Raw genomic sequence first — 17,393 nt, 5'->3', positions numbered from 1 at the left:
ACATTCATTGATTTGGGGCATTATTTCAATATCATATTGGTATACTTTTAAATTTACTTAAAAGACACAAAAATGTTAATTTCATTAATCTTTAGCAACAAAGCTATTAATTTATTATTAATTGAGATTGTAAGAAAGAGTTGCCTTAGCTATTAAATTGTTTGCCTGGAGCTAAAAAGCAATATTAAATCAATCCTGTGGCAGTTAATAGGTTAGAAAGCAAACTCAGAATAATTGAAATTGCAATAGCAAGCAAAGAGAAGATGATGATTCAGGGTAAGCAGGGATTTGGCCTGGGAGATGCAGAAATGTCCCTTTTGGTTACTATTCACCTTACCTCACAAGAAATACATTCCACATAAAGGGAGAAAAGAAAAAATTAAAACAACTTTATAACCATATACTTATGGACAAATTACTTTAAAGAGCATGTTTGGCAATGAAATAGGATGAATAAAATACTCAAAACTAAAACGCAGTATTAAGTACAAGATGTTGTAACTGGGTCTAATGTTATTCAGTTGATTTTGAAGTGACGGATAAAAAAAATTGCTTTTTCATGCTAAGACATTCAGAAACAATATAAAATTCACATATTAGTCATGAGGTTTTAGTTTACATGATGATGAAAAGGAAACTGTGAGGTAAACAAAAAGCTTCTATATATGGGTACATATGTGAATAAAGGCCCAATTTATGCCCAAGAGTGTATGTAACACTTTAACAAAATGTACAATTTTAAATCTGAAGATTTTTTAAAGTTTGAGTTAGTTTGCCGTTAAGAATTTATGCTATATAAATCATTCTACCTTTTAATGATTCACTAATTACTGGGCCACAGTGAAATTTATTTGAATATCATATATATGAATTAATATTTAATGAGATGGCATTGAACTCACCCATACAAATGTCAACTATATTAATCAACTGTTTATGAAACAGGTAACTTGACAAAGGCAGCAACAAGGTATTATTACACTAAACGAATTGGACAAAATACATATGACTGGCCAACACGGTCCCTCAATTCGTAGCATTATTCATTGTACTACTATTGTTGTTATTGTTTAACAGCCTTTGGAAGGCCTCTTATGGTTTCCCATTATTTGTAACGAAATGCAAAGGTGGGGGGAAAGGTGACCACTTAATACAGTTGTAAGTAATAACTAGAAATTGGTTGAAGAGCATTTAATAATGATATGATGGATTATTACCTGATAACACTATAACACCCAGGCTAAGTATGTAGCAGAAAATAAAACAAAGAATTGAAAAAATAGCTGGATGGTTTGATTTGCAGATCACTGTTATGTAAACGGTATCCAAACTAAACTGGTAGTATTTTTGGCTGACAAGTGTTCTAAGTCTAAAGGGCCAAAGGTTACCAAGTGCAGCTTAATTGCTGCTCCAGTCCTTCCCCCAACATAAGACTGCTTAGCATTGAACAAGATTTGACTTTTGTGAACCTGGTCCTTTGAGATAATCTATCAAAGAAGGAGGATACAAAACTCAAGTAAGTTATTGGAGTAACATATACTTTATCTCCACCTTTAGAGAGTGACTCTTACAATAAAGAAATGGTTTGACTTCTTTTAGCCTATTATTTAACACACTTATTTTTTACCATGGAATCATTTTGAGGAACATTTATTATGCTCTGATAGTACTGAGTGCAAGGTGCTCTGTAAATTCTTGAGTTAGATACCTTTGACAGTTGTAATCATTCTTATAGTATGCCAAGAAAGTACTATACTTTTGAATGAACTTAGGTCTAAGAGAACTGGGTTCCTCAATAATGGTCTGTTTTTTTTTTTTTTTTTTTTTTTTTTTGAGATGGAGTCTCGCTCTGTTGCCAGGCTGGATTGCAGTGGCGTGATCCCTGCTCACTACAACCTCCGCCTCCCAGGTTCAAGCAATTCTCCTGCCTCAGCCTCCTGAGCAGCTGGGACTACAGGGATACACCACTACACCCAGCTAATTTTTGTATTTTTAGTAGAGACAGGGTTTCACCATATTGGCCAGGATGATCTCGAACTCTTGACCTTGTGATCCACCTGCCTCGGCCTCCCAAAGTGCTGGGATTACAGGCATGAGCCACCACACCTGGCCAATAATGGTCTTCTTTTAAAAATCTTGCATACTAGGATTCCCTATGAAAATGAGACCAAAAATAACTTATTCATAGTTATTACTTTATGAAATATCAATAATATTTTCTAAGTTTGAAATGCTGAGATTGTAAATGAGGGAGTATTTATTTCCACAACTTGTATGCATCCCAGCATTTGACAGATGAGGCTAGTCCTGCACCAGCACTGACTGGTGACCAGAGCTGCCAGAAGCACTCTTGTGAGGGGTGCAGTCACGGAGGCTCGGTAGCAGACAGCACCCAAGTAGACTGCTAATGGCAGCCACAGGTGTAGAAGGAATCTGTGCCACACATTTGCCACCCCTGAACAATCAGGTTTTTCTAATTATTAGAGTTTAAAAATTCTAGAGTCAAAAAAACAGAGACTACTTAAAAAGAAGACCAACAGATAAGAAGCAGAGTTCTCAATGCATGTACCTGAGAAATTTCTTGTAGCCAGCATAGTTGTCAAGATGGCACCCTGTGAAAAAAATTAGAACACAAAAGTCAATGTTGCCTATGCAAAATCCTGGACCTAACAAATATAGAGTCTTTGATAACAAATCTTTTCCTGGCCCTACTTTCAGTTAGGGGATTTTTGATTGTTTGTTTTTGTTTTTTGGTTTCCTGAGAGTCAAAGGCCTTTGTCTCTCATGATGCTGGCCAGATTCTCATTATCAAATTGCACAGCTGTTTTCCACTGAAGGAAGGATCCACAGCATGTGTTGCCAGGATGATTCTAGCTTTTCACCATAGTTTTGATTCTGGTGTATATTCCATTTCCTAAGACCCCAAAAAAGAATAATGAGAGTATTGAGGTCTACATAATTGAAAGCCTTTGCTAGAAGTTATTTTCCTCACATGGTATTTCACTTCTTAGTCTGTCAAATCTACCTCCCCACAAAAATGTAAAATTTCTTACCTTTAGTTTTCTTCTAGCATTAAATTTCTTCAAGCAGTCTACAGTCTCCTGTCTGTGCATCATGGAAGCAACAGTAGAACGTTGCTAGAGGAGGGGGAAAAAAAGTAACTTAATTAAGAATATTTAAAATACACTAAGTATAATAATATCCCTGACTTCATCAAATCTTTATTAATGGTGCTGCACCTGCATGATCAACTTCCAAGTATTCAATTGCTAAAGTTACCTAAAAATAAAATTTTAGTTTTGCCAAGACTACTTGTGGCCAAGACGCAATACTGATACATATAAAGTATAGAAATGGGTTGGGCGTCATGGCTCACGCCTGTAATTCCAGCACTTTGGGAGGCTGAGGCGGGTGGATCACGAGGTCAGGAGTTCAAGACAAGCCTGGCCAACATGGCGAAACCCCATCTCTACTAAAAATACAAAAATTAGCTGGGTGTGGTGGTGGGCACCTGTAATCCCAGCTACTCGGGAGGCTGAGGCAGGAGAATTGCTTGAACCTGGGAGGCGGAGGTTGCAGTGAGCCAAGACTGTGCCACTGCACTCCTGCCTGGGTGACAAGAGCAAGACTCTGTGTCAAAACAAAACAAAATAAAAATACCAGAAAGTGTAGAAATAAATATTATAATTTCTCAAATTATCTTTATTTTAATGTCTTCAATCACATTTCGATTGGGCTGCCTTTCATTTACTTAGTGCCACATTTATCATCTTAGCATTTGACACATTCAGAAATTTACTGAAGTCTTCAGATTCCCCTCAAATTTCACACTATTTTTCTTAATATTTCTAAAATATATTCAGACTACTATGACCATTCTTTTATGCCACTAAAACTCTACTCTCAGCTGCCAAACTTCATACTTGCTTCTAAAGTCGCCTAATGACAAATAATTGAACTTTGTTAAATCTTTTCTTCTGGGATACATTTAATTTTGGTGTTATTTTCTTAACCTTGTTCATGAGTATTGTCAATAATTGATACGAAGAATACTCATTCCTTTTGTTACTGCAAGCAATATTTGTTTAAGAATCTATGCAATTCAGACTTTGCTACTGAAAATTGCATTTCTTCACCATCATAAAATTCATTTTCTTAAACACCTTGAGTCAAAAATTCATTCATTCTGAATTTCATCTTTTTTTTGCAAAGTTATTTAAAATCCATAAACAATATATTAAAGGACAGCTTATTTTTCATTTTAGCTCTTGAAGTTTTTGAGAAGTTTTACTTACACAGATCCATGGGTGCTTCAGTGCCTCTGAGGCTGTGATACGTTTGGCAGGGTTGATAGTAAGCATTTTATTGATGAGGTCTTTGGCTTCAGGGGTTACCGTGTCCCATTCCGGTGATGGAAACTTCAAAAATATAAATTTATAAAAAGTTAAAAAAATAGACACACTCAATCAAACAGGGAAGAGTCAACTATATGAATCATTTCTTCAAGTAGTGAATTTCTTCATAAATTTACTTTTTATATAAGTTAAATTGTATCTAAAATAAATAAAACCATTTAGATCTATTCTCCCCCTCTATGTAGACAACTATATATATTAAAGAGTATCTGATAAGGGACCAACATATATACTGAGCTGCATATCACATATGGTAAATACATTTTAAAATTCAGAAAAAAAGAACTTAAGAATCTTCTATTCTTCTCAAAGTATCTCTGCTTTGATCTGAAAATGAAATTTTATACAATCTTTCTCATAATTATTTGCAAAACTTAATAAAAGCGAAGAGGTTGCTACATGTACCAATGCCATCGTAATATTATGCCAAGGTTCAAAATGAGGTATTATATACTTTCACAACTTATAAGCAGTAATAGCAGAGGTAATAAAACAGCTTCAATTCCTGTGCCAAAACTGACCTATTAATCATGGCTACTTGGAGTGCTGTAGTGAGAAGAATCTGAGGCTATAGGAGCTTCAGCAAGATTTCATTTTAACCCTTCAAGAAGTTTAATCTGCCCAATTACAAATTTCACCAAAGTATATGAAAGTAATCAAATCTTATAACTTCCCATTATTAATACTTTTTTACAATAAGACTATATAAGAAAGCTACTTCTCCTCTCTTTATGTTATTTTTTTGTACTGATAATAACTTACTTTTATATGATTAGCATATTTAGTAGAAATACTGTCCTTCAATGATTAAGGGAAATTTATACTACATTAGTTGCAAAATGATAGAATATCAAGTTATTTTCCCAATTCATGAATTTGTATAGACAATCTTGAAAAATAAAGCCATTGTCACTGTGTCAATGGAATTAGTCTATTTTTGGTAGTTTTAAAATGGGGAACTTGTGACTCATTGGCAAAATAAAGCACGAGAAAAATGATATTGACTCTAATACCTGTAATTTCTTGCCAGCTTAACAATTGTCATTTTTTAATTCCTGAAGCTTATCTTTGGCAGTTGTGAAAGCTTGCTAACTATTAGGAGCTACTAAAGAAACACGCAAGGCTATTTCTTAAATGTTGTACAGGTCTTTTGATAGCAAATGAGGGGTAGGTTCAGCATGAAGAAAGGTGAACCTTTTCCTCAGTTTTCTAATTTTCATGAAAGCACTCCTCTGCTAACCAAGCAGTGCATTTTCAAGGCTACGTCTGCCCAGAGAGGGGCTGGTTCTAGTCTGTAAAGATGGTGAATGTGCTAGCTGTTGCCATGTAAATAATAATTTGTTTCAATTACTAGTCTAGGGATAATGGAATGCTTCGAAATTCAAAGAATATACATTTTAAATTCTTGCTAACTGAAACACACATCCATCTAAATAGAAAATTTTATCAGAAATGCACTGAAGAGTTCATGAGACATGATAGAATACAATACAGACATTTTATATTTTCTCCTCTCACTTTCACATAAAGCTTTCAACTTGTGCACAAAAGGTGAACCCAATATTGCTACTCCATAGTTACTCCACTTAATAACACATGGAAAGCATGCCCAGATCCTGCACATGGATTTCCCTAGGGCTGTATGAGAGGAAACCAGAGAAAGTGGTAAATCATATTTATAAGAATACATATCAAAGGAGAGCAAATTATATCATAAACACAAAGTTAAGCCATAAAGAGAAAGTAGATAAAGACTTCCTCTTCAGATTCTGAACTTAATTTATGAATGTGTATATATATATCTACTTTCAAATATTCTAATTAAAAATTAAATATATTAGAATTATGATTTTCAAATTTTTCAATTGTGAAACTCATTCTTCAAATGAAAGCTTGCATAGTATCCCATTAGGTAAACAATACAAAAACAAAAAACAAAACCCAGAAACTGGTATAGTGGAATAATGTTCTATTTGATATGTGATCACTGCAAAATATTGTTGGTATATAATGTAAAATTATGTGATAGGTATTTGAGAATATAATTCAACTGAATGGGCAATAATCATTTTTATAGCAGAAATATTTTAATTTTTATGTTTTTAAAATGCACTAAGATCCAAACATTTTGACAAAGTTCTTCCTCAGAGACTTCACATGACTTTTCTTTTAATCTTAGGAGAGAGTGAGTTAAAAGGAAACATAAGCTGAACACATATGCTGCATTTCTTTTTCCCTTTCCTTAAGAAAGAGGGAAATAATAAGAGAAAGTGGTAAAAATTATAGTTAAAAGAAAAATGAAAAGATCTGGCTCTTGATCAGCAAGCAAAAAACAAACCTTCATCTAAAGTGATATAAATAGTTATTACATACATCATAAGCTCCAGCCTTGATCTGCTGATAGAGTCTGTGTTGGTCTTCATCCCAGAAGGGTGGATACCCCACAAGTAGAATATAGAGAATGACACCTGGAGAGATTACAGTATTAACATTATTTAAGTCATATAGACAACAATAAATTAAATGTGGCTGATCCACAATGATATTAAGCTGTAGCTGTTAAAACAGAGAAAACTGGATTGTAGGAAAACTTCAGAGAGACGTGTTATGGTCTATTCTAGAGCAGTCTCTGGAAGGTGAATGCTTCTCCTCCTATGCTCCAGAACTCTGACAATGTGTCAGTCAATGCATGCTCCAAAGAATTCTAAAGAGGCATGGAAGGGAAACTCTAAAGATAAAACATATCTGTCATTTAGGGCAACATTCTTTGGCCTCCCTGAACTCTTGTTTATATAGAGTCTTCCTGCATTCTTACCTATATAGAGACTATGATTTTAGTCACTGTGAGGTTGAAGTTCAAAAACTAAGCATGTTATTTATTTCCTCATGCTTGTTTTGATGGTAATTGGGACATTTTGTTGAGTGATGGTGTCCTGTGAGTTTATTTAGAATAAACTCACATTCTAAATAACCAGAGTCCCTGCAAATGTGGGTACCACATAGAGACAAAACCCTTTTCTCTTCAGTAGTCTTAGTCTTCAAAAACTTCAAGGCTTCTCAGTCAAACAACTTAACCAAGACTACAGAAGAATATACATTATGGGAGAGGAAAAAGGAAGAGAAGGGCAAAATGCCACAGAAAATTCAAAGTAATAAACACATGGCTATAATAAAATTTGCTAAAATTTTTCACAAACTTGTATTTATAAATTAATGAACATCTTGTTTAACTTTTAAAATTAAAAAAAGTCTGTATTCACAGTTTTAAAATTTCCCTGATATGATATCTGCAGTCTAAATGTCTGAGATCGTTTTGATACAATGGTCTTCTCTGTCATCAAATATCCCTCCTGCCACTTTTCACATATTTTATTGCCCTGCTTAAGGCCTTTGGTTTTTTTTCCTAGTTCATTATCCTGGAGGAAGGCAGTCATTCCTCTGACCTCTCCTGTTTGCTTTTTTCTTGCTATGTTTCCTTAAGCCTGGGAAACCTGAGAAAGAAAAGTAAGACAGGTGACACTTTGCCAGGTGTACTCTGAGACTTATTTTTTCCCTTATCCAAGGTGGTCTCTCTTGGTCTCTGTACCTAGGAGATCTCTCTCTGCTCCTGTCCACCAGTCTGGACATCTTTATAAATAGACACTGTTGCAGCTGAAATGGTTTTTAAGCAATGGTTTAATCATCTTAGAATTTTAGACTCTGCTTCAGGAAGATACAGTTCATAAGAAGATTTTTCAAGTCATGTGAATCAATACAAGGGTAAAAAATTTTAAGCAACATACTTAAGGAAAAAAAAAAAAAAGACCATGAAGAAAATCACAGTATATTGGTACCCCACCTTCACGACATAAAAATAATTTTTCCATGCATCTAATGGAAATGATGATAGTAATGATGATGATGAGTGTTGGTGTTCTCAGGATGCAAGTAGAAAAAAAGCTGTACCTGAGTAGTTTTAGCCCTCAGCTATATAAGATTCCAGGAGGTTAAAGAGAAAATTTGCTTTGTAATAGTGATAGTTTCCATTGAATATGAACATTTTCCTAATACACATCTGGAGTTAGGCTGTTATAAAATTATAAATCAGTCGCACAACTGAGACATTTAGCATTTTCAACATAGGCTGTTTGTCCTTATGAATTATGTCTGCACTTGACAGTTGATGTGGTGCTTCTCTGGGAAGAGGAAGCTCACAGAGGGCTCATCCCATGAGAAAAGCAGCCAATATGTAATAGATGCCCACAATTCAGTTGTTTGATGGAGGAGTGTCTACAAAAACATGTACTTTAAATAAAATAATAGCATAAATGTGAAGATTTAAAAAAACACTTTTAGGCCCAAAGACTTAAAAAAAAAAACATATTATAGGTACTATTGAGTAGCCTGATGTGAAATTGTCAATGCCTATTTAAATAAACACTGTTTTGTAAGTTTACTTCAACTTGATTATTAAACGAGCATCTAAAACCTTTCTGATTTATGCTCTTTTGTAGTTCTATTTTCTGAATGTATAGAACAAGTGTGAGACTCATGGCATAAGGATAATGTAATATTAATACAATTGATTATAGATAACATTTATTCAGAGTTTTGTGTGCTTTAGTGCATTACTTCATTTAATCCTTGAGGATTTAATGCTATGAGGTAGATATTGTTGTTATCTGCATTATATTACAGATGAAGAAACAGGCTGAGAGGTTAAGTAACTGTTTCAACCACAAGCAGGACAGACATAATGATGCTCTAAACATTCCCTGCAGCCACTTTTTCTTTATCTATGAACTTCAGTAGGAATGGTAATATAAAATTTAAAACTTTGTGTTGTCTAACTGAGAGACCTTGACTTACTAGCAAAGATGTCCATTTGGTCCTATCTTACATGTTCCTTGCAGCTACTTTTTCCTTCAGCTAGGTCCACTAAACAAATGCTTATTTTAAAAGTGTTTGTTGCTCTAGGCCAGGCATGGTGGCTCACACCTCTTATCCAAGCACTTTGGGAGGCCAAAATGGGCGGATCACCTGAGGTCAGGCATTCAAGATCAGCCTGGCCAACATGGTGAAACCCTATCTCTACGAAAAATACAAAAAAATTAACTGGGCATGGTGGCACATGCCTTTAGTCTTAGTTACTTGGGAGGCTGAGGAAGGAGAGTCACTTGAACTCAGGAGGCGGAGGTTGCAGTGAGCGGAGGTTGCAGTGAGCCAAGGTTGTGCCACTGAATTCCACCAGTCTGGGTGATAGAGTCTTGTGACTCAGTCTCAAAAATAAAAATAAAATAAAATAAAAGTGTTTGGTGTTCTAATTGAGAGTTCTTGCCTCATGAGTAAGCCTAATTTCCCTTTTTTAAAAAAAACCTAATATTTTACCTTTTTTCTATGTCAGAGAAAAAAAAAAAGGAAAAAATCACTAGCTCTTTTTCTCTGCCCATATACCTGAAGTACTAAAATCATTAAAAGTCAATGAAGAAGTCTTTTTTTTTCTTTTTTGCAAGAACACTTCAGGGGTGATGATGTGCCTTCAAATGTTGGGTGTCTCTCATGACATTAGCAGCCTTTGATGATTACTGCCTACATAATTTTACTGGGGCTGCAAAATAATGATGGCAAGCCATGGTGGCTCACACCTGTAATCCCAGCACTTTGGGAGGCTGATGTAGGATTATCACTTGAGCTCAGGAGTTCAAGACTAGCCTAGCCAACATAGGAAGACCTTGTCTCTCCCCAAAATAGAAAAACTTAGCCAGGTGTGGTGGAATGCACAGCCAGTCCCAGCTACTTGGAAGGGTGAGGCAGGAGGATCATTTGAGCCCAGGAATTGGAGGCTGCAGTGAACCATGATCACATCACTGCATTCCAGCCTGGGCAACAGAGTGAGACTCACAAACAAACAAATAAAATGATGATACTCTAATTATATCACGCTTTCTTTAGACTAAGAAAATCTTACTCCTTTTCCACTTGATTGGTCTAAGATACAGTTCATATGGGAAAGATAGGCCAAGTATTTATTTATTTTCCTCTTTACTAGCCAGTTTTTAAAATAATGCATTGGGTCCCCAACATCCCCAAAGGTTAGGACTTCTGTTGAATTTTGATTATCATTATCAACTCCTTGATTTAAACTTATTTGATGTATTTCAATCTATTACTGTTATTTTTCTCATTGATTCTCAATTGCCCCATCTTTGGCTAGTGCCAGCCTCAAGGTGGCTCCTGCATCTGTTAATATAAACTCTGTGGTCCTTAATAGTTTTTCTTTGTGGTATGACAAGATGCTCCTGGATCATCTTGCTTTTTTCCTGTTCTAAACTTGAAATCAGCTGCTACTACAAAAAGTTCTGGTTCCTTTTAATGGTAAATAGTATCTAGAGACCAAGATTGAGTACTTACATGTGCTGTCTTGGAGCTACAGGTTTCTTTGAAAAAATACATCAAGAAATAAGGAGAGAGGACAGAGAATGGAGCGAAACTTACAAATTAAAAACGACTAAGAGATCTAAGAGACCAAACAAGATTATGACATGAGAGGATAAATAGGAAAATGACTAGATATTTTGACGCTATTAAGCAATAATTATTAAAATTTTAAAACTAATATTACTGTCATATTTAGAGTCCTTTTCTTTTCTTTTTTTCTTTTTTTTTTTTGAGATGGAGTCTTGTTCTGTTGCCCAGGCTTGAGTGCAATGGCGCGATCTCAGCTCACTGCAAGCTACATCTCCCAGGTTCATGCCATTCTCCTGCCTCAGCCTTCTGAGTCGCTGGGACTACAGGCGCCTGCCACCACACCCGGCTAATTTTTTTTGTATTTTTAGTAGAGACAGGGTTTCACCGTGTTAGCCAGGATGGTCTTGATTTCCTGACCTCGTGATCCGCCCACCTCGGCCTCCCAAAGTGCTGGAATTACAGGCTTGAGCCACCGTGCCTGGCCTAGAGTCCTTTTCTTTTAGAGATATACTTTAAATTATTTATAGATGTATTGATACAATGTTCAAATTTGGTTAAGATAATATTGGAGTGGGAAATGAAAGGGAGGAAATAGATGAAATAGTCATCAGTTTATTATAGTATTCTCGCCATTTTATGTTTCACATTTTCCATGACAAACAGTTAAAACTATTTTTGATAGAGTTGGTTCCATATAAAGATAGATGTTAAAACTAGTTTTCATTATCTTATGTATATATTTATGCTTGGGAGATGCTAGAGATGTCTGGTTAATAAGACTTTTGAGAAGTATTGATTACGATCAGGTAGAAAGACTACATTATCAAGAACATTCAAAATTGATTTTAATAAAAGTTAAAGTTAAAAAAGTTGCTAAACTTATAATTTTGTTAATAATTAAACATTCTAAATGCTGTTCTTACAAAAGGAGAGATGAAGAAGGAATGTTGGACAACTCTGAGAAGGTAGTGGGGAAGTTAATGGAAAAATCTAATTAAGACAGTTACTGCATATTCTAAATAAATAAAGGGGTACATTATAAACTTAGAAGCAAAATGCACGTGGAGTTTGGAAATACACAATTAATTACATGAGTGTTAAGTATGGCTCTATCTTACCTTGTTATAATACGATTAATAGAAAATCATCATACATTTCAAGTAGAGAAAGTGCTCAACTAACACTCTGTGACCTAAATGGCCAATGAAGGGTAGAACAAAGAGCTAGAAGGTCAATGCCAGCAAGATAGGAAGGCACGTTTAACAGGATGGAAACTATCTATGCCATGTAGTAGGAGTGGCAAACTGACAGGACTTCTGGCAGCAGGCCGGGATGAAGGCCTGCACCTGTACTGTGTGTGGGGTGGGGTGGTCACCAGGGGAGCAGCTGTGTTCACGTGTCTGACAGGTACAACTACTATATAAGAGCAAAAGCATTGCATCACGTGTTCTTTTGATTTCTTTAGAGAAGCTAGAAACTGATAGTTTTTATAGAAATTACTTGCTAATAAATTATAAAGATAAATAATTAATGTCAACACTCCTAAGAATAAAATGTCCACAAGTCTGACTAAGACAGCAGACCGCCTGCAATGGATAGAATGTTTGTATGGCTTTCAAAATTCATATGCTGACATCCAAATCCCAATGTGATGGTATTTGGTGTGGTGGGGCCTTTGGGAGATAATTAGTTCATGAGGATGGCTCCCTTATGAACAGGTACAGTACCCTTTTAAGAAGAGGGCAGCTAGCTAGCTAGCTCTTACTACCATGTGAGGATACAACAAAAAGCTGGCAGTCTGTAACCGTCAAGAGCGCCCTCACCAAAACCTGACCTGACTGTGGTCGCACCCTGATCACAGACTTTCAGCTTCCAGAACTATGAGAAAGAAACTTCGTTGTTTGTAAGCCACCTAGTCTATGTGACTTTGTTATAGCAGCTTGAACTAAGACTTCACCTGTTTGCAACCTCTGACATATCCTGTAATAAACCTAAAAACTGCTCTCCTAAAGGAATCTGTAATTAGCTATGGTAGTGTTGCTTAGCTTTGATGTGGCATCAGCATCACCTGGCAAGCTTGTTAAAATGCAAATTCCTGAGCCTCACCTCAGTGAATCTGTTTTTTAAAAATTATGCTAAAAAATACCTAACATTAAATTTAAACACATGACATTAAATTGTACATTAAAAAAGGCCCCACGCAGTGACTTTAAATTGTACATTAAAAAAAGGTCCCGCACACTTGCAATCCCAGCACTTTGGGAGGCCAAAGTGGGCAGACTGCTTGAGCTCAGGAGTTTGAGACCAGCCTGGGCAACATGGCAAAATCCTGTCTCTACAAAAAGTAAAAAATCAGCTGGGTGTGGTGGTGTGCACCTGTAGTACCCACTACAGGGGAGGCTAAGGCAGGAGGATAACTTGTACGTGGGAGGTGGAGGTTGCAGTGAGCTAAGATTGTGCCACTGCACTCCAGCTTGGGCAATACAGCCAGACCCTGTCTCAATAAATAAATACATAAATAAATACTACATAACATAGATTTTTTTTTGTTTGTTTTGTTTTTTAAAGATAAGGTCTCATTCTTTTTCACCCAGGCTGAATTGCAGTGGCATGATCATGGCTCACTGCAGTCTCAACTTCCCTAGCTCAAGGGATCTTCCCCAGCTTAGCTTCTCGAGCAGAGTAGCTAGGACTACAGGTGTGCGCTACCATGTCAGGCTAATTTTTTCTGTTTTTTAGAGGTAGGGTCACACTATATGTTACCTAAGCTGGTCTCAAACTCCTGGGCTCTAGTGATTCTCCCACCTTGGCCTCCCAAAGTGCTAGGATTATAGGCATCAGCCACCATGCCCAGCCAGATGTACAAGTTTTAAGTGAACAGTTTTGTAGTACTAAGTACATTTACACTGTCATGAAACAGATCTCCAGTTTGTTTTCATTTTTCAACACTGAAACTCTATATACATGAAACACTAATTTCCCCTTTCTCTCTAATTCTTGGTAATCACCCTTCTATTTTCTGTTTCTACGAATGTGACTGTTTTAATATTTCATATGAGTGGAATCATATAGTATCTGTGCTTCTGTAAGTGACTTATTTTGCTTAGCATAATGTCCTTGGGGTTCATCCATGTTGTAGCATGTGACAGAATTTCTTTCTTTTTTAAGGCTGTATAATATACAATTATACGTATAAACCACATTTTGTTGAAGCTATTTATCCGTCAATGGACATTTGGGTTGCTTCCACCTCTTGGCTGTTGTGAATAGTGTAACTATGATTATAGGTGTACAAATATTTCTTCAAGATGCTGTTTTCAACTCTTTTGGATATATAACCAGAAGTGAGATTTGCTGGATCCTGTGACCCCAAAGAATCTGATTCAATGATCCTGAGGTAGATCTCGGGAGGCTGCACTTTAGGTCACTCTGAACCATGTGGTTTGTGGCTCACAGTTGGAAAAACACCAAGTTAGGGAAACCAGACATAGTAAATGTAGAGACATTTAAGACAGTGTATAAGTTCAGAGTAAGAGAATATCGGTAAAGACTATGATTGGGAGTAAGGCTCCATGAACTGAAGACTGTTGGAGATGTGGGTCATAATGGATGAAGGCAGAAGGCCTCTAATTTGGAGGCCTATTTGTGATTGGCCAAGTGTAAGGTAGTCTCAGAACTGGTAATAGTAACAGAATATCCAGTAGGCTTGGAATTTCAAAATGATTACAGTACCTGATAATGACTTACCCCAGCTGAAATATGAAAAGGTTAAACCCCAGAAAACACATCATTGCTGAATGTAAATTCACCACACAAGAAAAGGAGAAACATATTCCATAAAATTCCTAAGGTTTGTCCAAAGTCAAGGTACATTCTGTTACAGTCACTAATTTATTATCACTCATAACTGTTGAGACTAATACATAAGTAAGGTAGAAAAGTAGCAAGACAACACATATGTACATAGGGTGGGGGAGAGACCCATGTTATAGGCTTGCATTTATTTATTTATTTTTAGGCCAAATTGTAGAACAAGCTCTGTTAGAAATTTGTGATCCAGTGACATCTACAAACATTTCCTCATCCCATTAGGAATTTATGGAAGCAGTTATACATACAATTAAGTCATAAAAATCAATTTGCTGCTGTTAATGGCAGAACACAAGGCTATGTTCTTGCTTCATTAATGTTTATTATTTGCTTTCCAGTAATGGACTATTTGCTTCCAAAGAGAGAGTACAGGTCAGACCACACCCTGTGTGAGATCACAAAAGCAAGGTATTGCTGGTATTCGAGATTTCCTGTGTGCAGATAATTGCATGATTCTAATAAAAATAATGTACAGGCTTGTTTTAGTCATTATACTAATGCCCTGCTTCACTCTGCTCTGCTGTAATGAGGGTTCAGAGCTTAATTCGTATAGAAGGCTAGCTGTCATTCTGCTAAATGGCTTGTTTTGCATTTCTTCTGTTTTCTGAGTAGTGTCATTTTTTTACCACTCAACCCAGTGTCTACTCTAGAAAATAAGTCACCATTTAATTGGCAAGAGACAGTGCTAATAAATGGTTGAAAAAGAGTTTCCCTGAGGAAAAGCCACAACCTAAAACCAACCAAATAGTGTGTCCATCACTGTGGTGGTTATTACAATGGCGATGAGTAAGGGTACATCATCTTACAAATAAAGTGAATTAATGTCACTTTCATGTCACATGAATAAGGTGATATATAATAAAATGGTAAAACAATTCCAAATCCCACAACAATGACCAAGACATGTAACAAAAGAATACATTATAATGTTCTAGTGGGAGTCATTTCCCCTAAATATGTGATGTAGAACACTTAAGACATTCTCATAGCTGTGTGATCCCAAGTGCATTTCTAGACAAAGGGTCCACACAGTCTCTAAAGAAATGGAAATTGGTGGCACATACATGCTCCAACTGGGGCATGGCTCATCACAAAGGAATTTGGCTGTTTGCCTAATATTATGTGAAGAAAGGATAGAATACAGCAAGGTGAAAGGTGGTAAAATTGGGGTTAAAAATCTATGAGATGCCCTATGGCTGTAAGTTTCTAAGGAGTCATTCTTGATATCTGTGTGTGTGTGCACGTGTGTGCACATATGTACATAGTATCCATCTAATATTTGCTTAACAGCTAAAAAAATGTTATATAGTTCAGAAAACAAAGATGGAAACTACTCTCTACCTATCCTTTTTCCCTCTTCTAGACAAGAAAGTTAGAGCTTCTACCTTATAAGTTCTCTCGCATTTCACAGATATGAAATCTCACTATTATAAGATATTCCATTATTTTAAAAGGTTAGATATATGAACTGTATCACAGAAATGCACTCAGACAATCCACGTAAACTCAAATATACCAAAGTAATATTACAATTGAACATAGTGTGTTTTGTGAGTCTAAAACAGTGAATCCAAACTCTGATAATACATCATAGGTTATTAAAAATGCAGTTCCCTGTGTTTACTACAGATCCACTAAAGCAGAGGCCCATGCAGGATTTGGGCATTTTGATATAAAGGCATATGTTGTTTTATTTTGTGTGTGTGTGTGTTTTTTTTTTTTTTTTTTTTTTACTGTACTTTGCAGATATTGCATTTTTTACACACTGAAGGTTTATGGTAACCCTGCATTAAGAAAGTCTGTGGTGCCATTTTCCTAACAACTTGGGTTCACTTCATGTCTCTGTGTCACATTTTGGTGAGTATTGCAATATTTCACGAAAGGAAGAGTTAACTGATGTGGCAAACTTCGTCGTTGTCTTATTTTCAGAAATTATCCCAGCTTCCCCAACCTTTAGCAATAACTATTCTGATAAGTCAACAGCCATCAACACTGAGGCAAGACCCTTCACCAGCAAAAATATTGCAACCTACTGAAGGCTCAGATGATGATGATGATATTTTAGCAATATAGTTTTTTTTTTCTTTTTATAGAGATGGGTCATCCTATGTTGCCCAGGGTGGTCTCAAACTCTTGGACTCAAGGGATCCTCCTGCATTGGCCTTCCAATATGCAAGGATTACAGGCGTGAGTCACTGGGCCTGGCTATTTTAAAGTATTTTTTATGTAAGGTATGTGCATTTAGACATAATGCTATCATATACTTAATAGACTATAGCACAGTGTAAACATAACTTCTATATGTACTGGGAAACCAAACAATTTGTGTAACTCACTTTATTTTGATATTTGTTCTATTGTGAGACCAGAAATTAAACTCATAATATCTCTGAGGTGTGCCTGTATATGCTTCATTACTGATTTTTCTGCATAGCCAGAGAAGAATCCCTAGTACAAATTCTTAGCTTTTCGGGTTTCTTTTTAGTGGATCTGATATTCTTCAACACCAATAAAACTTATACATTATTAAAAAAAGGTTTTAAATTTTCAAAAAATTCTTAATTTTTTTGGATTGACAAATTATGATTGAATACTTTTATGGGGTATAATACGATGTTTTGATATGTATAGATACATGATGTGGCATAATTAAATAGAGCT

General features: G+C 35.9%; 1 protein-coding gene across 45 annotated transcripts in view; it reads right to left on the bottom strand.

Annotated features, from left to right (window-relative positions):
- CAMK2D (calcium/calmodulin dependent protein kinase II delta) overlaps window positions 1-17,393 on the bottom strand; it is a 305,944-nt gene that overhangs the window by 54,639 nt on the left and 233,912 nt on the right. For all 45 annotated transcript variants that reach the window (XM_003899111.5, XM_031664320.1, XM_017958999.3 and 42 more), the window contains 4 exons: window positions 6,789-6,883; window positions 4,296-4,418; window positions 3,054-3,137; window positions 2,570-2,612 (listed from right to left, as the gene is read on the bottom strand). In XM_003899111.5, coding sequence (XP_003899160.1) covers window positions 2,570-2,612; window positions 3,054-3,137; window positions 4,296-4,418; window positions 6,789-6,883 — 345 coding nt within the window. The remainder of the gene's footprint in view (window positions 1-2,569; window positions 2,613-3,053; window positions 3,138-4,295; window positions 4,419-6,788; window positions 6,884-17,393) is intronic.

Source organism: Papio anubis, chromosome 3 (genome assembly GCF_008728515.1).
Source record: "Papio anubis isolate 15944 chromosome 3, Panubis1.0, whole genome shotgun sequence".
NCBI lineage: Eukaryota > Metazoa > Chordata > Mammalia > Primates > Cercopithecidae > Papio > Papio anubis.
This window is presented reverse-complemented; position numbering and strand designations above follow the sequence as displayed.